Source organism: Ascaphus truei, chromosome 2 (genome assembly GCF_040206685.1).
Source record: "Ascaphus truei isolate aAscTru1 chromosome 2, aAscTru1.hap1, whole genome shotgun sequence".
NCBI classification, from domain to species: domain Eukaryota; kingdom Metazoa; phylum Chordata; class Amphibia; order Anura; family Ascaphidae; genus Ascaphus; species Ascaphus truei.
This window is the reverse complement of record NC_134484.1, coordinates 65,311,198-65,337,568: the sequence shown is the minus strand read 5'-3', so window position 1 is coordinate 65,337,568 and position 26,371 is coordinate 65,311,198. Positions and strand designations below refer to the sequence as shown.

The 26,371-nt window shown below is 43.2% G+C and overlaps 1 protein-coding gene across 2 annotated transcripts in view; it reads left to right on the top strand.

The window, feature by feature from the left end:
- The window catches only part of VPS13B (vacuolar protein sorting 13 homolog B), a 1,123,013-nt gene that overhangs the window by 1,007,609 nt on the left and 89,033 nt on the right, over positions 1-26,371 (top strand). For both annotated transcript variants that reach the window (XM_075582636.1, XM_075582637.1), the window contains exon 43: positions 14,558-14,719. In XM_075582636.1, the coding sequence (XP_075438751.1) occupies positions 14,558-14,719 (162 nt within the window). The remainder of the gene's footprint in view (positions 1-14,557; positions 14,720-26,371) is intronic.

Below are 26,371 nucleotides of genomic sequence, written 5' to 3'. Positions count from 1 at the left end.
ATCCCACCGAGGACAGATCAACTACAAAGGGTCCCCCCCGTACAACCCACTCCCAAATCACAGGGAAAAGGTTCAGGGATATCCTAAGCGAGTTCTCCCTAGTAGATACTTGGAGATCCCAACATCAGGGCCAGCGAGACTACACCTTTTACTCAGCACCCCACCAGACCTACTCCCGGATTGACTACTTCTTGGTCACCAAAAACGTGATGGCGGCAACCATTGAATCAGACATTGGCTCAATCACGTGGTCCGACCATGCCCCAATCACCCTGACGCTCTCAATACCCTTTGAGAAAACAACAAATTACTCTTGGAGACTGAACGATTCCCTATTAAACCATCCCGAAATAGAGAGGGAAATAAGAACCTCACTTAAGGACTATTTCCTTCTCAACACAGGAACAGTCTCCTCTCCAGCAATCCTGTGGGAAGCCCATAAGGCAGCTATCAGAGGGAAATTCATTTCCATCGGATCCCACAGGAAAAAAGCCCGCCAAACCCTAATCAAGGAACTAACGGACAATATTAAAACAATAGAACAGGCCCACAAAACCAACCCCTCGAAAAAAACTATACAAAACTTTATTAACAGCCAGAGCAAAACTTAAGCAAACTCAGCTGGAGGATGTTGAAAAGGCCCTCAAATGGACCAATCAACAATACTATGATAAGGGTAACAAGGCCGACAGGCTCTTGGCCAGCAAATTAAGAGGGGTACAAAAAAGATCACAAATAACGGCGATCAAGAGTAGGTCTGGTGAGATTCAGTATAGCGATAACAAAATCGCAACAGAATTTACAAATTATTATACCGCTCTTTATAACTTAAGATCCAAAAATGGGCGACCGGAGCCAATAGCTCCAGAACTCATTAAGCAATATCTAGACAAATGCCACCTCCCCACACTAACAGAGGAGGAAAACACAGTCCTCAATTCCAAGATTACAAAAGAGGAACTGGAAGAGGCGGTCAAAACGCTGAAGGTCACAAAGTCTCCTGGCCCTGACGGGTTCACCAACGTCTATTACAAAAGGTTCTTGCCCATTCTTTCCACGCATCTCCTAAACACCTTTAACCACTTTATGGAAGGGAACCAAATCCCTCAATCAATGTCTCTCGCCAATCTAGCTATAATACATAAGGAAGGTAGAGACCCGATGCAATGTGGAAGCTACCGCCCAATCTCCCTACTCAACTGTGATCTCAAATTGTATAGTAAAATATTAGCAAATCGATTGAACCCCATCTTACCGAGATTAATCAACATAGACCAAGTAGGATTTGTCGCAGGCAGACAAGCCTCAGACAATACTCGGAAGATAATCGATATTATCGATCATGTCCACCTCACAGGGACCAAAGCACTACTGTTAAGCCTGGACGCAGAGAAGGCGTTCGATAGAATAAACTGGCAATTCCTGGACCAAACTATGCGAAAATTTGGCTTCAAAGACGCATATCTAGAGGGGGTCCGTAGATTATATCAAAACCCGTCAGCAACAATAAAATTACCAGGGGGCAATAACCAGAGATTCGAGATTACCAACGGAACTCGACAGGGATGCCCCCTATCTCCTCTCCTTTTTGCACTTACAATAGAGCCACTGGCCTCGGCTATAAGACTCAATAGAGACATCCAGGGAATAGAAATTGGAGACAGGCAGCACAAAATATCCCTATTCGCAGACGATGTCATCCTAACCCTTACCAATCCTCAAATCTCCCTCCCCAATCTACAAAAAGAACTCCGAGACTTTGGAAAAATCTCGGGATATAAAATAAATACTGATAAGTCAGAAGCCCTGAATCTAAGCCTGCCAGAGCCAGAGGTGCAACTCCTCAAACTAAATTTTAACTACCGTTGGAGCTCCTCTTGTATCAAATATTTGGGAGTCAAGATATCGAGGACCTACCAAACATTGTACCAGCATAACTATCCGGCGTTGTTCCAAAAAATAAAGCAAGACCTAGGGAAATGGGGAGGATACCAAATATCATGGATCGGGAGGATGATCTCAGTTAAAATGAATATTCTCCCTAGATTGTTATACTATTTCCAGACCCTCCCGGTCCACATCCCTGGCTCAGAATTGAAAAACATCCAAAAAATAATCTTCCAATTCATTTGGCAGGGTAAAAAACCCAGAGTCCCGAGAACAGTCCTCCTGGCTCCAAGGAGGAGAGGAGGAATGGGTGTCCCGGACATCACAAAGTACTACCTAGCCGCCCAATTGCGACAGGTGGTAGTCTGGAACGCGAGCCCACACCAATATGGCTGGCTAGACATAGAGACACAATATGCCGGGACGCCTTCACTGCCGGCCTGCCTTTGGTCACTGAGTAGAGGACATGCAGAATAGCAAATTCAAATTAGGCCCGATGAGACACACCTGGGAGACCTGGGCGAAATGCAAACTCAAATTTAAGCTCACCACACCCCAATCTCAACTAATACAAATTCACGAAAATCCAAAATTTCCTCCTGGATGTGAGCCCAGGCAATTCGACCAATTCAAAACCAAAAACATCAGGGTGGTAGCCGACCTCCTGAGCTTTGGGAAGTTCCTGAGCTATCAAAATCTTCAAACCAGATATGAAATGGTAGGATTAAATGTTTTTAAGTACCTACAAATTCGGCACTTTATCCAAACATTGTCCCCAACGTTGAAATTTCCCCCTCTCACAGGGTTTGAGCGGCTATGCAGAGAAGCAGGCCACCAACGAGGTCTAATAACACAAATTGGTATAGAACTGGAAAGGGCCACAGATCCCCCCACTCATGATTATATGCAGCATTGGGCTGCAGAATTGGATATAGTTATAGACCGAGAGGACTGGGAAAGTATTTGGGAAAATGCTCCAGGAACTTCCATATGTACCACAATCAAAGAAAATATATATAAAATACTGTTCCGCTGGTATCTTACTCCAGTTAGAATAAATCAAATCTACCCACAGGCGTCCGATCTATGCTGGAGAGGCTGCGGTCAAAAGGGGGACATGGCCCACATATGGTGGTCATGTCCGGAAATTCAGAAATTCTGGGAAACAACACAAAAACTAATAGAGGAGGTCACAGACCTCACAATACCTATTGACCCGCTGACCTACTTGTTGGCCAGGCCCTTAGACTACCTGGACCGGCCAACGAGAAAATTAGTCTCCTTCATCCTAACGGCGGCTAGATGTGCGGTGGCTGCGGCCTGGAAGAAGGTGTCTCCTCCCTCAAAACAAATAATAATACAAAGAGTACAAACAGTAAAGGACATGGAAAGACTGTCAGCCTTTCTGAAAAGGTCTTCCTTCACATTTAATAAAATCTGGGACCCATGGGAAACCCATATGACTCTTTTACGTCGAACTCACCCATAATAACCCAGAAGTACATAAAATGCCACGACACAGCCAAGAGCCGACAAGGAGTAGGAGAGTAAGACCTGTCTTGGTCGTACCCCTTCCCCCCCCCCCTCCCTTCCCCTCCCCATCCCCTTTTTCTGTTTCTACACTCACGCCGCCCCGATGGACCAACTAAGGCCAGGGGGGACGTTGAGCCTTTCTTCTTTCCCTTCAGTTAAAAAAAGAAAAAAGATGTATTAGGCCCATACTCTGCATTACTGTATTGTCAACACTCTGTAAAAATATGATTGCCTAATAAAAAAAAAAAAAAAAAAAAAAAAAAAGATAGACTTCGGAGGGGGTTGATTTCCAATGGCTATTCCCATTTGTGTGATGTCACTGTGTGTTCAGCAAGTGTTTCAACAGTCAGTCACCCCTCCCTACATCCCCACCTCCCCTTATCTTTATTGGTTGTCTGATAAAGACAGGTGGAATACGTGTAAATAAAATTCCTGATTGATGAACACTTCCCCGTTCTGAGGCCCCTAAGAAATTCAACTGGCCGACTGTGGAATTGCACCTTTAAGGGTTCTATAAGTTTAGGGTTGAATCAACAGAAACGAAGAAGTGAACAAGACGTTATTAGTGCTGATAACAGCATCTGGGTTGTAGTCACTTATATACAATTGCCATTGTAGCTCATTCGTATCTATTCACTTGAATGACCACTAAAGGTAGACGATAGCTATCACACTTCCAGAATACACCTCTTTGTAACTTGCATGTAATTGGAAAACAGGTCATTTGTAAACATCTTGTTTACAAAGCCATGAATGCTGTGGAGTCATCTGAGATGTGCATGACTATAGTCTAAGAGAGCAAATGATTAAACTATGAAGGTTATGCTCTTATTATTGTTATTGCTTATTTGTAAAACGCCAACATATTACCCAGCGTGGTACAGTTGGGGTATAGAGATTTAATAATTACATAAATAGTTATAGACAAATATGCACAAACCGATACAGAAGGTAATGAGGTCCCTGCTCGGGAGAGCTTAGAATCTAAAGGGAATGAGGGACAATGTTGAAACAAAAGCTAAAGTGGCTGCTTATTGTTGGACGAAGTATGCTTCAGGATCGAGTATGGTCCAGCTGTACAGCTGGTTCCATTAAGGTTTGAGGGTGTGGATGTTGAGTGGTGGTAGTTAGGGAGGAGTTAAGTCTAGCTGCGCAGCTGGTATCAATAGGGTTGGCTTCCTGGAAAAAGTGAGTTTTCAGGGCGTTTTTAAATGAGTGAAAGCTGGGGGAGAGTCTGATGGTACGTGGTAGGGAATTCCATAGAAAAGTGGCAGCATGGGAGTGAGAAATGGTGATCAGACAGGAGGAAAGGTGGATGTCATAGGCAGAGCATAGGGGTTTTAGGTATATATTTGGGAATGAGTGATGATATGTAAAAGAAGCAGCGTCAATGAGAGCTTTGCAGGTCAGAGCTAGGGTTTTAAATTTGATTCTGGTGGGATTTGCGTAGTGGAGCAGCAGAAGGGGAGCGGTGAGTGAGGTAGATGAGTCTGGCAGTTGGGATAGACGGACAAGGAGATTGACAACTAGAGGGTTGCAGTGGTCAAAGCAGGACAGGATGAGTGAGTGAATTAGGATTTTAGTTGCATCATGAGTGAGAAACGGAATAACCTGGCAATATTTTGGAGGTGTAAACTGCAGGACGTTGTGAGGGACTGAATGTGAGTAATGAGATCAGAGTCAAAGATGAGCTTTAGACAGCGGGATTGAGGTGTTGATAAGAATGTGTTATTGTCAGTGATGTAGAGTGTAGATGCAGGAGTGGCAGTGGAAGGGGCAAAGTGTATTAGTTCTGTTATGGACATGTTAAGTTTCAGGTAACGATGTGACGTCCAGGAGTATATTATGAGAGACTGTTGATGACGCGGGACAGGAAACGTAAATTTGCTTGTCATTGGCATAGAGATGATACTGAAAGCCAAAAGATTGTATTAGTTCACCAAGAGAGGAGGTGTAGAGTGAGAAGAGCAGAGGGCCATGGACAGCTTTGTGGGACTCCAACAGAAAGAGGGAGTGAAGAGGAGGAAACACTGAAGGAGCGGTTGGATAGGTAGGATGTGACCAGGAAAGGGCTGCATCACTGAGGCCAATGGAATGGAGAATGTTCAGGAGGAGGAGGGTGATCGGCAGTGTCAAAGGCAGCAGAAAGAGCCAGGAGAATTAGTACGGAGAAGTGACCCTTAGACTTAGCTGAGAGTAGGTAATTGTCTGTCTCAGTGGCATGTAGAGGGCGGAAACCAGATTGCAAAGGGTCAAGCAGGGAGTTGTAGGATAGGAAGTGAATTAGGCGGCTGTATACAAGTCGCTTAAGTAACTTGGATGCAAAGGAGACAAGAGAGATTGGGTGGTAGTTAGAGAGGGAGGTTGGGTCAAGAGAGGGCTTCTTTAGAATGGAAAAAGGAATACCAGCGCGTGGTTTAAATATGTGCCCTAATGTGCAAAAACACTGTGTTTAAACCTATAAAACGCACAACTATCCTATATACAGTGCAAAATATATCCAATCTCTGTGAAAAGTGCACTTACATAAACAAATGTCCAAGTGAAAATGTCCCGCAAAGTAAGTCCACTTTGAAGAAAGTATCCACAGGTTAACTTGATCGAGATGATAGGTGTATATCTTCACACTTGTTCTATTTTAAGAAAAGAAAAGAGAGAGGGACATGGCATAATAACATTTATTACAGGAAAAGATAAAAGTAGGAAAAACTCACAATCGTGCTATACAGCAGTGCATTGGTGCATAGCTTGCCAGCTCCTGTTGTCTTTGTTAGGCTAAAGCCCCGGTAACGCAGCTGTAACGCGCGCCCGCGAGATTGGCGGCGCGTTCAGTCGATTCCCTGGTCTGCAGCTCACTGCAGGCAGAGAGACTGGGGGGGGGGGGGGCGTGGCGGGGGAGTGACGGTGGCGCGGCCATGACGTCACCAGGCAGGTTCGCCCTCATTGGCTGAACCGCCGGGGGGCGTGCCTAATCGCTCGACGCGAGTCCTGCTCTCAATTCTATTGAGAGCAGGAGCAACTCTCGCCCAAGCGCTGCAGCCCCCCCTCGCAGCGGGCCCGGCGCCATTGAGGGGAGGGCTCTCGTCCGTGCAGCGTCCGCCACAGCGGATGCTGTAGTAGGCAGCGGGGGCAAGGCCTTAGGCTGGGGCCATAGAGGGGTGAGGTGTTCCGAGCCGCACTGACGCTGAGGCTCGTCTGCTGAAATCTGCGCGATTCCATGGACTTGCAGACGAGCCAGCGTGCGCGAAGGGAGGTGGTTGGAGGCGGGACAGTGATGTCGCTGGACCAATCGCCCGCGACGCACTGACGTCAACGTCACGGCGCCAACGTCAGGGCGCCGTGACGTTGACGCTGATTGGATGTTTTCAGCCGACAGCGCGCTGAAAAACAGCTTGGCTGTCGGCTGAAAATTCCAAAGCCTCAGCACGCCTGCGGACGCTCACGTGAGACCCCTCTCAAGGCATCCTCATTGAGGATGCAGGGGCTCAGCGCTGAGCGTCCGCACGGCTCAGCACGGCCTGTCCTTCTATGGACTCGGCCTTAGGCAGATCTTCCTTCACTCGTCCTCTCTTGATTTCCTTGCAAGGAGGGTTTTCCACCAGCCTCTCTGCTTCCCAGCAGGCTGCGTCTCCTCTCCTGCTCCAAATGTGCACGAGCGCACGTGACCAGGCTCCAACAGCTGCGTGAGGACTGTGTGAGGAATTAGCTCTGCTCTCTGCTCTCAGACAACTATGGTGGCTGTGAGAGCCCAAAACACATCAGACGCGTTTCGTTATTCACTTCTTTAGAATGGGCATGATGAGTGCATGTTGAAAGTGGATGGGAATGTGCCGGAGGTGAGAAAGAAATTAAAAAGGTGAGTTTTGGTAGGGCTTAGTGTGCCAGAGAGGGAGCAGAGAAGATGTGAGGGAATAGGATCAAGGGGGCAGGTTTTAGGGTGAGAGGAGGAGCACGGAGACCTAATTCTCAGTCACAGGAGAAAATGAGCTTAGGGTAGATTTCGGTATGTGAGGGGAGGTAGGTGTTGCGTGTGAAACTTGAGATGTAGAGATATCATGTCTGATGGACTTAATATCGTCTGTGAAGTGCGGGTGAGATAAGAGGGTTAATACTGGAATATGTCTGAGTGACTGATGTGTGTAGAAGGGTGTATCAGCTAACAGAATTTCTGTTTTTGTCTGTGTTAATCCATCTTCAGAGTGCAGTTAACTGTATAATAATTAGGTTGACATGCTAATTGCTACAACTTGGGGGGTATATGTATCAGTGTGGAGATAAATGTGTTTAGATGCACTATTCCAGTTCTTGGAGCAGAGCTGCGGCATATGGAAGAACCGTTTCTTACAGCTGATGCAGAACTTACGCCACTTCAGATGTGGTGGATTTTTGGGGGCAGATCAAAGGCAAAAAGAACGGTGCAGAGACACACAGACTGTGATACATCTCATTATCGTCTGTGCACCATTTAACTCTGCCCCTCCCACTCCCAAGTCGTCCTACTGACAGTCCCCATTGAGCAAGCTAGGGCAGATGGAGGAAAATTGGATCAAAATGCCTTTATACGTACAGTAGGTGCAGGGTGAAAATGTTAGGGTTCTTCTCCAAAATTGCCTTGATACATGGATGTGACAGTGTTTAAGTTCTTAGTAGAGTTTATTTGTGCGATTAATTTTAGCCATTTTATTTACTAAGCAAATCTACTGTACACCCTACAAAAAAAAGAAAAAACAGAGAGGACTTTTCTTCTGGCATCAAAGTGTTCTGTCCTGGATGAGTCTTTTTTTTTTTTACTATGTGCTTAGAAGCCCTTAAACACTAAAAGTTTTTCCAGCATCATTTGTACAAACATGTCAATTTCCTTCTGATGTTGAGGCTATTCTCAGCAACTCATAGTTTTTATATCACGGTGTATTTAATCCCATCCTTCTACAGTTAAAACACTGTGTTTTAGAACAACACTACACAAATCATGTTATGCATTTACCCTTTAACATATTGCTCTCAAGAGCATTGCCAGTTTCTCTGGCAGTGAAAAGATTAGGAAGTATTGAAAGACTTGGGCAACTGGGCTATTGAGAGAAGCCAACTGGACTTTGGAGAACTGAACCACTTGCAAAATGCATCTCTGGCCCTTTCAGAACGACAGTCATTCATCTTGTTTGTGTGGAACGCAATGTGTATTAGAACCGGTTCAACCTGCCCAGGTCAATTACCCTCTGTGCCAACTTTTAGAGGTGCCCTTGTGCGAAATGAGTGATGTTTCATGCCCCTCCTCTTACGTGTTTGTAACAAGTCTCATAAAATGAATAGTACGTGTAACATTGGGAGTCAGGATTCCTGGTCTTAAGCCCCTAGCTAATAAAGCGATCTTCCCTACCTCCCCTGGGTTTAAAGGGTACTCCTCCCATGAATTAACTTGAGGAAAACAAAGTCATTTTTATTTATATGCCTGCAGAGCTGTAGATGCTTTTGGATTAATTGCCTAACATGGCACTACCGCAGCAGCACAGAAGACGATAAAACATCTGGTTTATATCAAACATTCTTTTTTAAGGGCATTCCATGGTTTTCTTGTTGCAGGAGGACATTCATAAAACAAGAGCTAGTGTGATTTAAATCCTTACAGCTGGTTCAAATATCAATGTGAAAAAGAAAAAAAAATCATTGCAGCTCCGATTGCTGTTTTTTGTCATTTTTGTGAACAATGCACTAAAAAGCATAAGATATAAAGGATTCCTTCATGGGCCATTGGTACACAAAACACATGTACACTTAAATGTTGCTTGGCATAGATAGATAGAGTAGATAGATAGCTGCAGTAGATACAGTAGATAGATTGAGTACACTTACAGTATAGGAGCATCACATTAGGTCCCTATATGTTGTGAATAAGACAGATGTGCAGCAGCAGTTAACTACTGCAAAATGGCTTTCTCAAATATCAGGTTTCCTGCTTTAAAAAAAAAAAAAATGCATAAACCAGGCAGAGTTATACACATAAATAAAATGTGATACATAAATATTTAAATGTTTTAATCCACATCAGCGTGTGAATGAGTGACTGGCTAACAGTTCCTTGAAGGAATATTACGAATTGGAAAAAAAAAAGAAAGAAGATTGTATATTTGATTAAGTAGAGCCATATGTCGCAGTGTATATTGCTGACAGGTACATTCTAAGAATAGTTGGTCCTGATTTATAAAGGGATTTGGCAATGTTAACATGAGCCTCAGGAGGACATATTTCTGTAATTGTTTCGGTAATTTTCTCGTTTCCTCTCATGTCAAGGGCACTTTCCACCACATTCAGAAGTGGTAAATGTATAGCCTATGCTTTCTGAATGGAGAGCAGGGGCTCCCTGCAGATGGCCAGTCTGTAAACATCATAGCTGCTTCAGTGTTTGGGAGCCCATGCCCCTCTACTAGCTATAGACTTGTGGGTCGTCCTATACGTTTTCCTACAGTCAGAAAGCAAAGCCACTTCTGCCTGCAAAACATGATTCTACAACTTGGCAATCACCTGACTTGCATCCAAGAGCTGCTTTAACCCCATCTTTAAAAAGAAAATCAGCAGTGATGTTGGTTGCTGGTCCTTCTAGTAGTGGTGGGGTGAAAACTATTTAGTCTCTAGAATTATTATTCAGTGTTTGAACAGAGTTCCACTATTGGACTTTGAGTGGGAGCATTAAAGGAGTTAAGACATTGAAGTCATACAGTAGCACTAAAGGAAGAGCCGAGGATAGGCTCCCTGCGGTGTGGACATTAGCATGTGTGTGATAAATTCACTGTAGGTTATGATAGCTCTTAGGGGGCCAACATTACTGTTCTTTATAGATAGCATTATAGTGAACAAAGCTTTCAGAACCTTATAGGTTTGTTCTTTAAGTGTGCTATCTGATGTGTAGTGCATGATGAGCATATCCATCTGACCCTGCTGTTGTTTTAACCTTTTCCAGAGGTGTCTGTGGTAAATCTGAGATGTCAAATATGTTATGTTTGTAATCAATTTGAAGCGTGCTCATATAAATTGTATCTGTGATTCAAAGACAAAACCTGATTATTCCCACAAGGATGTCCACTTCTTATCTGTACTAAAAACTATTATCTTTCTGATATATCGATCTCCCTCCTTCCACGCTTAGACCATCACTTCATATCATTCACCACCACTCATTCCGCTTATGCCTACGGTAATCAGGAGGTTTCCCGGAGCTCATCTGTTCTCACCTGATGTCCGGGTACTCCCCAGTTCCTGAGTGGTAACTTCCGTGGTCAGAGCTTACTCCGGACGCCATTTGAAAAGCTGTGACGTCATCAGGAGATGATGACGTGGCTTTCTATTGGGATCCCTGCAGCTACTGTATATTTGTAGTTCAGCAGCCATATCTGGAGATTTTGTTTGTGTCGAACAGGCTCAAATAAACTACAAATAACTCTGGAACTAGGCGAGCCACGGATCAGGTCTGGGGAACCCCCTATTTCAGACAGGCTCTAAAAAAATAAATTTGTGATGAAATTCCAGCTTTAACCCTTTTTCCCTCACTGCCCGTTACTTGTGAGACTCCGTCACACTCGGTATCAATCAATCAGTGTAGCGTGCCGACACCCCAAGGGTTTCACTGCACCTTCTCTCCCCATTGTAAAGTCAAAACAAATCTCCTGAATGAATCATTTAAATAGCCTGGAATCATCGCTACTGCCCCATTAACACCATTGCATTTACCAACCATCAAGTCAGACACTGCCTTCTGCTGCACTACTCCCTCACCTGCTGCCTCTGTAAGTCTCCTAACATACCACTTAGGCCGAGCTCCACTGCCTGCTACAGCCGCGCCTCCGTGCGCGCTCCTGCAGCCCAGCGATCTGTGAGCTAGCTGCAGGAGTTGGGTCGCGTGGCGATTGGGGGTGTGGCTGGCGGCGTGATTAACGCATCACAGAGCTGGTTCGCCTCTGTTGGCTGAACCAGCTCACGTCATGCGACTGCAGCCCGAAATGTCAATTTGGGTTATGGCGGCAAAATGTTGCAGCGTCAACGCTGTACTTTGCCGCCACAAGCAGTTTCTAGTGTGACAACTCTCATCCACTAGCCTCAAAGAGCGCCGCACGTGCGCGCGCACATCGCGTAGCAGGCAGTGTGAGCTAGCCCTTAGAATGTAAACTCGCTGGAGCAGGATTTCCTTTCCTATTGTCTAATTGTGTGTGTTGCTCTTATTGTACTATAATTCAGTGTACTGTATAGTCTCTTTTTGTAAAGCGCTACATACATTGTTGGCGCTAGATAAATAAAAATATACATACATAGTTCTCAAAGTGGATGAGTAGGTTGACGGTCGTATAAACATAAAGTTAATGTTTGTTAAACACCACTATAGTACAGAATGGAGTATTATCATGAATGATTCCTTAGAAAGCATCATGTTCCCCCTATTTTGTAGTTGTTACATATACTTATTCAGTAGACACTGTTAGCGTATCATTAACTGTACTACACTTTCAGAGGATCATGGACATTGATCTAATGAAATCAGGACGAAGTACGGAAGTACGAAACGCGTAGGAGAGGGCGCGTTCCTTCATTCATATATTTTTGTATCCCCATTGCGGTTTTAAATCGAACATTTGTTCTGCTACGGGACGTGTTTGGGACTCTGTGTGCCGCTGGATTGCTGAGTGTGAGACAGTGACGCACCAAAGACGCGACCGGCATAGAGACGCCGTCTGATGACGTCAGACGCCGGCGTGGAGTAACCCGGAAGCAGCGTGGCGATCAACACTGCTGAGAGCTCCGTGACGGTGTGGGAAGGTTCCCCAACGCTGAGCTGCTTACTTTGGAATCATACACCAGCATTCTGAGGGTGAACGTCCTGCAACCGGTGTCTGAATCCTGTTGTGCCTACAGAGTGGCAACATGTCCCTAACATGTCATGCTATTAACCCTTATTGTTGATGTACGTGCAATACTCACCTTTATACTATAAATAATTTTTTAATACACTACACAATGGTTTTTTTGCGCTGTTCTCTTTTTGTTTTCATGTAGCCTTGGTGTTTGAGCCATTCCCACAGACCAGCTGCACAAAACCTCACCCGTTAAGGTTGTATTGTTTATTTTATACATACCTTTTATGTGTAAATCACTTTTCCTATCACAATCACCTATGAGCGCAAGTCCTGTTTTTGTTTTCACTCAAGTCATGAAAAAGAATAGACCGTTTTTAAAAGGGAGTAAAACAGAAGCATATATTTCAGATGTCCAGTAATAGCCTCCCCAATGGGTTTCGTGTGACCCCAAGATTAATTTACTCACTTGGTTTTCAGAATCTTATACCGCATTTCCCATTTGATCTGTGCCAGAACACCAAACCTCTGGCCTGTAGGGGTGTGTCCTGGCAGTCATTTATCACAGCCCTTTAGCTATTCCACAGTGCTATGGCCTGGGATCCGGGAGATGGGAATACTTTTCTTTTGAGTTTAATCAGGAATAATTAAATATGCAATAACTCCCAGAACTATTCAGATCCGATGTACCAGCGCCGTCATATTCCAGATGACCACCTGGTCGTACACATGTCAAATGTAGTAAGCCCCTTGGCAACCTTGAGGGTGAACTAAATGATCTGCTATTGTACTTCTCACCATATAGTCCTAATCGTTTTTCCTTTAAACTACCAATTAGCACCACAGTACTGTATATATAGCTGCACTTGACACCACTAATAATGTGAGCAGATTATTTCCTGTTGGGCTGCACTGCCCGAGATATCCACACCCTCTCTGCAACCTTGAGGATTAGGCTCTCTGGAAACCTTTGAAGCAGATCGCACCACTCACAATAACACGTTTGTGGTGTATGGAATCGCTCGCTTTGCGCCTCATGTTGTCTTTACCAATTGATAATGAAGCTGTTGTCTTTTTGAAACAACACTTCCTTAATTGCTCGATTACTTTTATTACTGGTAATTCAAAGTTCACATACAGACCTGAAAATGTTAACCCCCCCCCCCCCCTCTCTGCAGCTAGCCTTTTGCTGGTTAACCGCTTGGTTGCCACTCTGCACACAACATGTAACATATCCATGGCTATATCAGGAAAAACTAGTTTTCCTCCAGGCCCAGTATTACCACTCAAACCTTTCGACAAATTATAAAAAAAAACAAAGTGTCGCTAAATGTTCATGTTATTGTGTTTCAGTGATATAGGGCCCACGAGTCGTCGCTAATGCTTGTTAATGTTACAGTTGCTCTGTTACAATCTGAAACACACCCACCTTCTCCTCCCCCGTACCCTGTGTTTCCGCTTACCCTTCCTTATAGATTGTAAGCTCATTGGGGCAGGGCATCTTCTAACACAACACATCGCAGGCCTATCCTACCTCTTCTTACACCATTTTAACCTTGTCTGTAAGCGTTACATACGCCCATAATCATACATTATCCCTAACCGTCCATGAAATGTCTGTAAATTGAATGTAAAACCAGTATTAATTGAAATGTAACCATGTATTGTTATCATAACTCCGGTGCCCAGGACATACTTGAAAACGAGAGGTAACTCTCAATGTATCACTTCCTGGTAAAACATTTGATAAATAAATAAAATAGTGTCACTGCATTTGAAGTGGGAGAAAATAACCCAGAGCCATGGGAGTTTTGGCAAGTCAGCCTATTTCCCTGTGTTTGAGGCAGCACACGTATATTTTAATCTCCTACCTGCGGTGACACCCGTGTGGTATATAGTAAAACGCCTTCAAAACTGCAGAGGTCCAAGTATACATGAAGAAGAGAAATGTACACTTTATTTCAACTATGAAGAACTCCCATGTTGGTGATTAAAAGGTTTTGCAACCAGCAAGAGATCTGTGACAATACAGCGAACACAAATTGTAATTGCTTTACAGGCACAAAGAGTCCCCGTATCAATGTACAGCTCTTTGTGAAGTACTTTGTACTGTATATAACATGTTATATAGATATGGATCAAATTAGTAGAGGTGACGGATGCAAACATTTTTACTTAACCCCTTTGCCGCTGTATCCTTTCTTTGCATTGAAAGAGTTAACGCTGGACATGAACACGAAGAACACTGAGAAATGATGCTGGTGTTTCTGTTTTAAAACAGCCTGTTCTTTTTCTCTTAGAATCGGTGCCCTGAGGCGGAGGAGTTGATCTACAGCCATTTTGTCGTCTGTAATGACACACAGGAGACACTGCGGTTTGGCCAAGTGGATAGTGATGAGAATATAGTGCTGGCAAGTCTCCACAGCCACCAGTACTGCTGGCGCTCACACAAGTCCCCACAGGTACAAATCAAGGAGATTTCCAAGCCACTGATACATTTCATTAAGTCTGGTGTACTTTTTCTCATGCTTTCTTTTTTTTGGCAGCACCATAAAGAGTGAAAGAGAAAAGTCAAAACATTGTTTTGTCTCATAAGAATGTTCTTTTCTGAGAGCTAGAAACGATATAATGGCACTGATGGCCATATTTACTGAGTGATGCTAAGCCGTAAGTCACCTTTTTGCTCATCGAAGGGAATGTCTGTCAGGTGCAATTTGATGCAGCAGCGCTTAGTAACTCTAAAATACAGTCCACAAAGCTTTTCCTCTGCATTAAAACGGCGGCCTGCGGGTGGGTTTACTGGCTATGCATCTTAACCCAGGCTGTGCTCAAAGCTGTGATATGCAGCAGGCATTAGCTTACAGGGGACCACATCATATGGTTATGAAGCAAAAGGTGGCACTGTGTGCTCATTTGCATGTCATTTCCCAGAATCCCTTGCTGCAGTGGAAGCACTGTGTGCTGGGTGATAATGGTGAAAGGCAGGGTTGCAGACCTGTCTAAGACACACTAATATTTCCATTTGCTATATGCTTTACTGTGGAGGGTTTTTGTCACTTTTTATATATATATATATATATATATATATATATATATATATATATATATATATATATATATATATATATATATATATAGAGAGAGAGAGAGTTAAAAAAAGTGATAAAAACCATACATACATACATACACACACACATCTATACTGAATCACAGAATGCACTCCTTTATCAATCAGAAAAGAGACTTAGGAGGTTATTCATTCAACTGTGTTAGTGGTAATTGGGTCATTACTCCCATTGAAGTCATTGGGAGATTTCTGTGCGACAGTGCCCTTATTGGGACTATTGCAGTTTAATCAATCACCCCTTTGAAGTAGCAGGTGACCAGGGATAGACGACAATGTCCACTGAGAAGTGTGAGCTATCAGTGGAGCATGTGTAATACACTGAATGGCTTTTATTGTTATTATTATTTATTTCTAAAATATGTGCAACATATTAAAACTTCAGAATATAAAAAATAAAAAGATGAGGAAAGGCTTATAACACAACCAAAAGAATGCGATCATTACATCACAATAATATATTTAGAAGGGATCACTTATTGAAAACAGTATTTATTGTGTGTTTTGATGAATTTGTTATGGGGCTTATATATAAAACAAAGTCAAATATTTATATTGAAGAGAGACTGGGGCATAAATGTAATAAAAAATAGTCTAGTCTAATCCAGAGGTAGCCAATTCCAGTCCCCAAGGGCCACCAACAGGTCAGGTTTTCAGGATATCCCTACTTCAGCACAGGTGTCTCAATCGGTGGCTCAGTCTTCGACTGACCTGTGCTGAAGCAGGGATATCCTGAAAACCTGACCTGATGGTGTCCCTTGAGGACTGGAATTGGCTCCCCCTGGTCTAAACTAAACACTAAACAAGAAACCAAAACAATGAACATACCAGAATGTAAGATTGGAGGTGTTTTATCAGATTACTGTGTAGAATGCTTTAAATCACCTTCTAAAAATTCCATGGCTACTCTGAGCTTCATAAACACCTCATTACACCAAGCTTGCATTATACACAACGTTTATTTTCATGATGAAATGATATGGTTTATATAAGTTCTACTTTATGCTATTGTAGTGTTTGATTGAATGTTCCTGGCAGAAATCTCTCTCCTGACATCTCTTTAACCCAGTCGCTGCTGTTAGACACAAACCACAAATGTCCACATTTGAGCAGATGTTTTCTTCCGTTGTAACCATGTACGCGGTCATGTTTTCCGGACAGCAGGTAGACCTGGTTGTCCCATGTACGTGGTCATGTTTTCCGGACAGCACGTAGACCTGGTTGTCCCATGTACGTGGTCATGTTTTCCGAACAGCACGTAGACCTGGTTGTCCCATGTACGTGGTCATGTTTTCCGGACAGCAAGTAGACCTGGTTGTCCCATGTACGTGGTCATGTTTTCCGCACAGCAGGTAGACCTGGTTGTCCCATGTACCTGGTCATGTTTTCCAGACAGCAGGTAGACCTGGTTGTCCCATGTACGTGGTCATGTTTTCCGGACAGCAGGTAGACCTGGTTGTCTGTGACATATAGCTAACATATTTCTTTTCTTTTTTTTACTCGGGAACTTTGGGCTCGTGATATTACCTAAAACCAGCAATGTCGGTTATCTTCCCTGAGGTCAACACATTTCTATGGATTTAATTATATGCAAAAGCAACTTCCGCTATTAAACTCATGAGCGTGGGCTCAACGTCACTTTGGTGTCATTTGAATATGCAGAGAGTATTCAAATGATGTAAATTAGCACACTTCCCATGTGTCCGGCGGTGTCTCAGGTTTGTGCACAGGTATCTCTCGAGATCAGGGGGGCTCAACTCAAGTCCTCAAGTCCTCCCCCCCCCCCCAACAGGTCAGGTTTTCAGGATAGCCCAGCTGCAGCACAGGTGGCTCAATCAGAGGCACAGTCAAAGCTGAGCCTCTGATTGAGCCACCTGTGCTGACGTTGGGACTGATTGAACCACCTGTGCTGAAGCTGGGATATCCTGAAAACCTGACCTGTTGGAGAGGGGGGGGGGGATGAGGACTGGAGTTGAGCAGCCCTGCTCTAGGCATTGTATAAAGGAGTGTTTGCGGATCTACATAAATCACTTCACTTTACCGAGCGTTGTGGATCTGGACCTTAGGTTGTAATTTATTTAACTGTGATGCTGCCATTTGGGAGAATTATCACAAGAAAATTACCATTCAGGACACTGGGAGTTTCCGTGCGTTTCCGTGTCCTGATGGACACCATCGCGGTTTAATAAATTGCCCCCTTAGAGACTGTAAGCTCTTTGGGTCAGGGAATTCAATCCCACAGTGTTTACTCTTATGTTTTACGCTCTTCTGTGTATTATTCTTCACTGAAATATGTCTTGTTTAATATCTCTATAAAGTGCAGCATACAAGGATGGTGCTAAATGGAGGGGAAAAAATGACAATACAGTTCCGTGAATAGGATGTAAACCTTGTGGACATTTCAAAACAGAGCGTCCCACTTCTGCTGGAGATTACCTTTCTGTCGTAGATGGCTGCTGCAAAATAACCAATACAACATGAATCTTCTCTTATATGAATATGTGACAACAATTTCTACTAATACTTGACATAAAGGAAAGTACATTAAACTAACATAAAAAGAAAGACTAGCGTGAGGTTTCTAAAGACCTTGCATTGATGTTATTCCTATTTCTCTACTACAGATAAAGCATTTTTATTGTAGATTATCGCTTGAGTGACCTAACAGCCCAGACCCCTCCGAGCCATCTCACACATTGCAACCCTTAGAACAAGATCATGTTGCAGCTGTATTAATCCAATCAGATACTGTATATAGAAGGGCGTGTATCAACACCTGCTATTTAATGGAACATGTATCCTTATCATTAACCTTATCCCTTCATTTAGTCAGAGATAGGCATCAAAACCGGATATTCATGACAGTTTGCTACCGTAGCGGCAGTTCAAGTTGGCTGTGGTTAGCCAGCCATTGTATGTTAGGGCATCGTGCGCGCACGGCAGTGAGCGTGGAGCAGGACGATAGCGGGGAAGACTCAGAAAAGTAAGTATTCGCGCCGCTACCGCAGTGTATGTGTGTTTATTATCTTAATGTGTGCACAATATTAATACATAATTTATTCTCACAGCATGGCTTTTTTTTTAAATTTTAATACACACACAGACAGCTTCCCCAGTGACACACAAACACAGTGACACATACACACAGTACCTTCCAAGCCTGTCGTTCACAGCAGCACGGACCATACACACAAAAAGTGTGCGTCACGTGCACAAGCGTTCGCACAGACGCGCATGTCCACTATATTACAGGCCTTAGAACACACACATATCAGAATCTCAACTGCGGTAATGGAAAAGCTGAGGGAAGTGGGGGAGAGAGGGGAAGACAAAAAACGACACTTGCCTCGACAAGTGAAAAGGACCCCTATACAACAAGCACTCATATGAAAAGTGTATGAAATATACAGAATAAAACTTAATCTTTATTGGTATATAATTATAATAAGTGAGTATAACTTATAAAGAAGCGAACACAGAACACTACATATAAAACAAGTATTAAACAAACTACCTCCCAATCAGAAAATACACTGATGGGGGTGGTAAGCAGAGGGACTCTAGGAGATTGGCACCTAGAAATAATCTAATCTTAGTATAAACAGTGCCTCAGGGTGGTGAGTAAAATGTAGATGTGGAAAGTTGTGGTGTATGTATATAGTATGTCAAACGGTCACACACCTTCCCGACCACTCCTGATAGAATTGTCACTCATAAGAGTATTCAGAAATAGGCTGCAATTGAGAACAGCAGAGGGTGTAAGTGTATAGAGCACCCTGCTGATAGGTGATGGTATAGCAAATGGTACACCAAACAAATGTACTAAATACAGTCTAATGGGGTAGATACTCAGGACTAGTAATTGCCAAATTCGAAGTATAAACACTCTGTTCTTGAAAAGTGACAAAACAAAAAATAGTAATAAAATAGTCCTTCTGGGCAACGCAAGATAAAAGTATATGGTTATCAAAAAGTGGGCTACAGTGTAGCTAGGATACAGTCTGTTTGAATGGACACTCTGTATAAGATTAATTTATACAATGTATTCAGGGTTTTCCATTTAACAACTAATATTATCCTAGTTCCCACTGCAACAAGGGATTCTGGGAAATGACATGCAAATGAGCAATTCTTTATTGGCTATATGCTAACGGTGGAGGTTTTTTTTCGCCTTTTTCACCCACCATAACTTAAATAATGTGTATGATTTATATATATATATATATATATATATATATATATATATATATATATATATATATATAAATTATAGATAATTCTCTGTCCCTTGACAGACATATTTAAAAAATGCTGCAAGTGAGTAGATTAGTGACTTTTTACATTTATTTGTTGTATACAGATTTACCATTTACCATTGCATTAGTTTGCAATTAGGGGTTGTGTCAATAGCAGGTGTAAGAGAGAAGTTAAAATCAGCAAACATGAATGTGTGACCCCTCCTTTTTTATTGACTTTCTTTATGGTTTCGGGTCTTCTTTTGCAGGATTGAGATATTTGACATGGTTTTTATTACATTAAACCAAGGCAAAAACTATTGGTGAGGTGGTGAGAAATTGGAAGGAAATGCAGATTATCGCCTATCCGGTATATTTTATTAAATCTACCCTGTGTATGAAGCACTTGTGGGTTTCCTGACATGCCATTTGTAAGAAAGATAATTTAAATGAATTAATGAAGTGGGATTACCTGCAAGTCAAAATAGTGCCCAAGCCTGGACAATCCCTGGGAGTGTCAGATTCATGGAATGCCGGGTGAGCTCATAGTGCTAAATTATTTCATTCCTCAGGATAATTCCCCACTTGCCAAGTTAGTGAATTTTCAGAACTCGGAGAGCAGATTGTAAGATAAATGTGAAATAATCCATCCATTTGGAGACCGGGACTTTCCCCTAGGCATCGGTTCATATTTGACTTACACTTGGGGATAAAATAAGACAGGACAAGTTCTAACATACCACATTCTGTTACTGGGAAAGAAAACCAGCGAGCTCCTCTCTGACTGGCTCAGATTTCTTATAACAGGCATAGAATACTTTGTTTAACCTTTGCTAAATGTTTTCTTAGTACGGTAACGAAGTTCAACTCAATGAAAATAGTTTGAAGGCGATTGCTTTTCTTTTACATTCGTATCAATGAACTGCCTTATTTTTTTTGGGTGGCAATTACACTGAGTAACTGGAATTTGCGGGGGTATATTGAGGAATAGAGACAATAAATTTTAGAGCAAATGGTTTGTTCAGCTGATTTGTTAAGCAATATAAAGTTAAGAACAATGCCTATTTAAAGCACAATTGCCAAGTACTATAAATGATCACCAGCAATTCGGCATGAAACATAAAGGGGTAATCCCTCCTAGGATTAAAGAGAACTAATGGCAGTGGCATGTTCTATAGGTTAAATATCCGGGATTTATATCATTTCTATACGCTTCAAACAAGTCTCTAAATGCTTTGGAGCTTTTATATCCAAACTTTACCTAATCTCTTTTGTAATAAGACTGTTTGTAAACCATTGTATGTGCTGGGAGATTGTCGGATTTGTGTGACAAATGAGGGCATCATAATTTGTTTAAAGAGATTAAGTGGAAAGAACAATAATTAACATTTAAATTAAGTGGACACCGAGAAAATAAAAACGGACTATTTGTTTGTTTTTTTACAATTGACTAATAAGTGAAAGTGTTACTTTATGGTGAACTGATTCTTTCTGAAGAAGTCATTTATTGAGATGTTGTTTAAAAAGACTATTTTTGCAAGCGATGTGGGACTGTCATGTTCAGAAGAGAGATTTACATTGTATCAGTGGATCATGCTACTTTGAACCTAAGGCTAAGGCCCCAGTGCGCGTGCCATGCGTGTGACGGGGTGCCTGGTGGTGCTCGTTACCTGCATCAGCGCCACCTGGTGGACTCCAGGCAACTCGTGGCGGGGGGGGGGGGGGGGCGCGGCCATGACATCATGCGACTGCTTTGCCCTCATTGGCTGAATCGGTGCCGTGGCCAATGCTCGGGCGTTGCGCCAAAAGACAAAAATCGTGTCATTTGTCAAAGGCGGTCGCGCCCATGCACCACACGCTGACTGGGGCCTGCCCCTAGAGGGCTGTACCTTGTGTGCGGTGCGCACGCCGTCGTGGCCACCGGGGACAGAGCCTTAGGTAGTCGGCCATATCTGAACAATCTCCTCACCCCCACCATATGCAGCACTTACCACACGAGATCTGATTCCAAAAGACGTTCCAGAGTCATAAGGTTCAACAAGGAATCCGGTGGTCCTGTTAAAATGGTGAGATACTTACACCCAAAGTCATATGATAAAAGATGATTGACACAAGGGAGGAGGAGTTGTACCATGGAAGTACAATGGTAATATCAGTTCAGTTAGGTGAACTCAAATCCAGTGCCAGCTTCTTGTGACCTGGAGTTTGTTATCTCCCGCTAGTAAAGTATATTCAGTGCTAGTGCTTTCTATTTAAAACGAGTATAGTAGCCTGCAAATAAGGAATCATTTTGACCCACACTGGCAAGGGTCTATGTTAACAGTCCGTTAGTCCATTTTTCCAAGACGTATGTACAGTATGTTTATAATTATATAGCGCCCACAGTGTACTCAGCACTTTACAAAGGCAATACAGGGAATTATAATACAAGTTCAGCAAAATCAGACAATAGGAAAGGAAATTCCTTCCCCGGAGATCTTACAATTTAAGTGGTATGTTGGGAAACTTAGAGACAGCAGGTGAGGGAATACTGCACCGACACACTTTATTCGAGTAAATACCCGGTATGTACCTGGCAGATACCTGGAATGCGCCGCTCCTCACCTCTGACAAGCCCCGTTGCATTTGCCTTCCCAGCCTGGGTTCATGCCTGGCTGATGGGCGGCTGATCTGTTAAATGATAATGATTAGGATTTAATAGGCTGCAATGCTTCGCGTGTCTACCAGATGGCATAAATTCATGAATTGTAATGCAGTATATATATATGTACTGTGCAGTATTGCAGCCAACGGGAATAAAATGCTTCAATCCCTGCCGGAAAATAACTCAATGCACTCGGGCAGAAAACAGTCACAAACCTCAATACACCCGGGTATACCCGAATTCGTGGGACTAGCCGAGCTCGAATAAAGTGTGTCGCCAGTGTAAGTGCAGTAGATGACGGTGGTTGGCCATAATGGTTGGTAGGAGTGACTGGGGGTGTGGGGCACTAGCCAGGAGTCCAGGCTGTTGGGATTCTCTCTCCCTCTCACCTGAAGGTAATGAGCATTGTATGAGTAAACTCATGCCCCAACAAGCTTCCTAAGGGCCATTATAGTTTGTCTGCGCGCGCCTGTCGAACACGTGTGCACGTGACGCACGCTTTTTGTGTGTATGCTGTGAGCGACTGGGATGGAAGGTAATGTGTGTGTGTGTGTCTGTGTGTGTGTGTGTATATGTATATATGTATATATGTATATGTATATATGTATATATATGTGAGTGTATATGTGTGTGTATAGATTGTGTGAGTTAAAAATGTATTAAATAATATTTAAGGGGGAAAAAAAAGACAATTTGTATAAATACATTTTTTTTATTGTTCAGCTTTGACACACACACACACACACACACACACACACACACACACACACACACACACACACACACACATTTCAGCGGCGGAAGCACCGCAAAATCATTATTTTCCCCATCTTCTCCCACATCGGCTGGCTCCACGCTCACTGCCGTGTGCGCACTCAGCACCATTATAGAAAGGCTGACTAACCACAGCCATTTATAAGTGCCGCACGCCATGCGCGGCCACTATATAACAGCCCTTAGAATGCTGCTCAGCCCGATCTGTTGTGGGATATGCTCCCTTCAATTCCTCTCTCCTGGTGTCGCCCTATACGATGTAATCCGGCAACCCGTAGTAGTGGTAGAGAGTTCCTGTGTGGAAAAGTTCCCATGTACTCTAAGGCGAACCGCAGCTTTCTTCTCCGGCGTCGTGATCTCACAAGCAACTGCTCGCAAGACGTGACCCTACGCGTTTCATCAGTCTGCGTTGATTTCATCATGGGATAGCTGCTGACTGGACTTCTGGAGCTTATAGAGTTCTGTGAAAAAGAAAGTACACCCTCTTTGAATTCTATGGTTTTACATATCAGGACATAATAACAATCATCTGTTCCTTAGCAGGTCTTAAAATTAGGTAAATACCACCTCAGATGAACAACAACACATGACATATCACACCGTGTCATGATTTATTTAACAAAAATAAAGCCAAAATGGAGAAGCTATGTGTGAAAAACTAAGAACACCCTTACTGCTTCCATAGGAATTAAGATGCTAAGTAGCAGACAGGGGCTGCTAATCAAAAGCACCTGGTTAATTGATCATTAGCAAGTGTGACCACCTCTATAAAAGCCGAAGTTTTAGCAGTTTGCTGGTCTGGAGCATTCAGGTGTGTGTTAACACAATGCCAAGGAGGAAAGACATCAGCAATGATCTTAGAGAAGCAATTGTTGCTGCCCATCAATCTGGGAAGGGTTATAAGGCCATTTCCAAACAATTTAACGTCCATCATTCTACAGTGAGAAAGATTATTCAAAAGTGGAAAACTTTCAAGACAGTTGCCAATTTTCAGTATGGTAAACCCTATCCTTTCGCTTCATTGCATAGCCAGTTAACCAACCCCACACTGATGAGACCCATTAAGGTCGAAACAGCTGTCTGTGGGTGGGTTTTCTGGCTATGCATCTTAACCCTGGCTGTGCTCAAAGCTGTGACCATGCAGCAAGCTTAAGCCTATAGGGAACTGTAACAGGGGAGTAATCCCTGTTCAAGTAATGTGCCTTTAATCTAGCAGTGTGGTGGTTAACTGCTGGTAGTCAATTAATAAACACCACCTGCCTGATTTGATTGCTTACAAAAGCCTGTCTGTTGAGACAGGAAGTGACTCCTTAGCTCTAACTGAGAGCTGACTTTTGGAGACAGAGCAGTGTTCTTGAGTCTCCCAGGAGAGACTGACCAAGAGAACACAGATCTCTGGTGCTGACCGGTCTTGAGCTCTGCCCAGCATAGCTGATTGCAAGACACCAAATAAGACTTCTAAACCTGGATGCTGATATTTTCTGTGCACGCACGGGTGCGGTTCCAAGAGATCAGAGAAGCTTACTCTACAGCAGCTAACAGATAAGACTTTCATTATTAAGAGACTGCTTATATCTGCTTATTTCATGCTATATGTTTTGGGGCTGCGAGACATGCTTGACTTAGGGAGTTGTGAATTAATTGCATGGTATTTTCACTAGAGATACTCCCAAGTGAATGGAAGCTTTGTTCCCCCCCTGTGTTTGGATGATTTCCTGATGAAAAGGAAAAGGCACAATAAAGCCTTATTATAATTTCACCTTATAAAAGCCTCCACTTGTGTACCTCTGTGAACGTCCGTCTACAGGAACCATGTTAAAAATGGTTTTTGAAGCAAAAAGTGGCACGGTGTGCTCATTTGCATGTCATTTCCCAAAATCCCTTGCTGCAGTGGAAGTGTTGTGTGCTGGGTGATAATGGTGAAAGGCGGGGTTGCAGACCGGCCTAAGACATGCAAATGAGCGTACAGTATATTTGCATTTGGTATATATATATACAGACAAACTGTATATACAACCCTCTAACTGAGAGCTGACTTTTGGAGACAGAGCAGTGTTCTTGAGTCTCCCAGGAGAGACTGACCAAGAGAACACAGATCTCTGGTGCTGACCGGTCTTGAGCTCTGCCCAGCATAGCTGATTGCAAGACACCAAATAAGACTTCTAAACCTGGATGCTGATATTTTCTGTGCACGCACGGGTGCGGTTCCAAGAGATCAGAGAAGCTTACTCTACAGCAGCTAACAGATTTCCCAAAATCCCTTGCTGCAGTGGAAGTGTTGTGTGCTGGGTGATAATGGTGAAAGGCGGGGTTGCAGACCGGCCTAAGACATGCAAATGAGCGTACAGTATATTTGCATTTGGTATATATATATACAGACAAACTGTATATTATACTTGTATATATGTATACTTAAGTTATGGTGAGTAAAAAAAGTGATAAAAACCCTCCACAGCAAACCATATTTATGTAAACTGACACACACACACACACACACACACACACACACACACACACACAGAAAGTGACGTGTGCAGGCACACAAGGTGCTAATGCTGCCATTTGAACTGGGTCTACCCACTTCAAAGGCAGTATTGGTGACTACGCCATTTCTAGTACACTACCACCCTGCCTTATATCAGCATCACTCACCCAATTGTTCATTCTTCCTCTTTTCGTCGAATAATATGTTCCTTCTCTCATGCTGCTGTACTGAGAGAGATAAACCTGACTAAGTAAAACATGGACACTATGGAAATGGTTCATCTAAAATGTCCTAATTTCCTCCTGCAAAACTGGGGCAACAATGATAGAAAAAAAACAGCACCAGATTTACCCAATAAAAAAACAGTGGGTTTTGTTTTAAAAATGTATTACTGTTTTCTGTGCCAATGAGGCTGCGGCCCCGCTAGCGCTGAGCGGGCGGTGCTTGGCGAGGTGACTTGCATATATATATATATATAAAAAAGAAAGGTAAGTATGGCGGTTCACAGCTGTCCGTGGGGTAAAGAAATGCGCAATCCAAAGATGAATAAAAACAGTCTTTAATGTGCACTAGACATTACAAAATGCCACAAGAACACTCTGACGCGTTTCGTCCTGTAACTAGGACTTTGTCTAGTCCCCGCTCAAGCGATGCGCACGCGGGTAAGCGTGTGCACACACACGATGCGCTTAGGTAAATAAAAAAATTATACTTTCCCGCTCGCTCAATATTCGGCAATGCCGCCCCCCGCCTCCCGAGGAGACGCAGGACACCCGCCACGCATGCTTTGAGCGCCTGCCTTATGCAGAAGGAAGCGAGACTTTGGTAAAGGCCTCCAGTGGAACAATCACA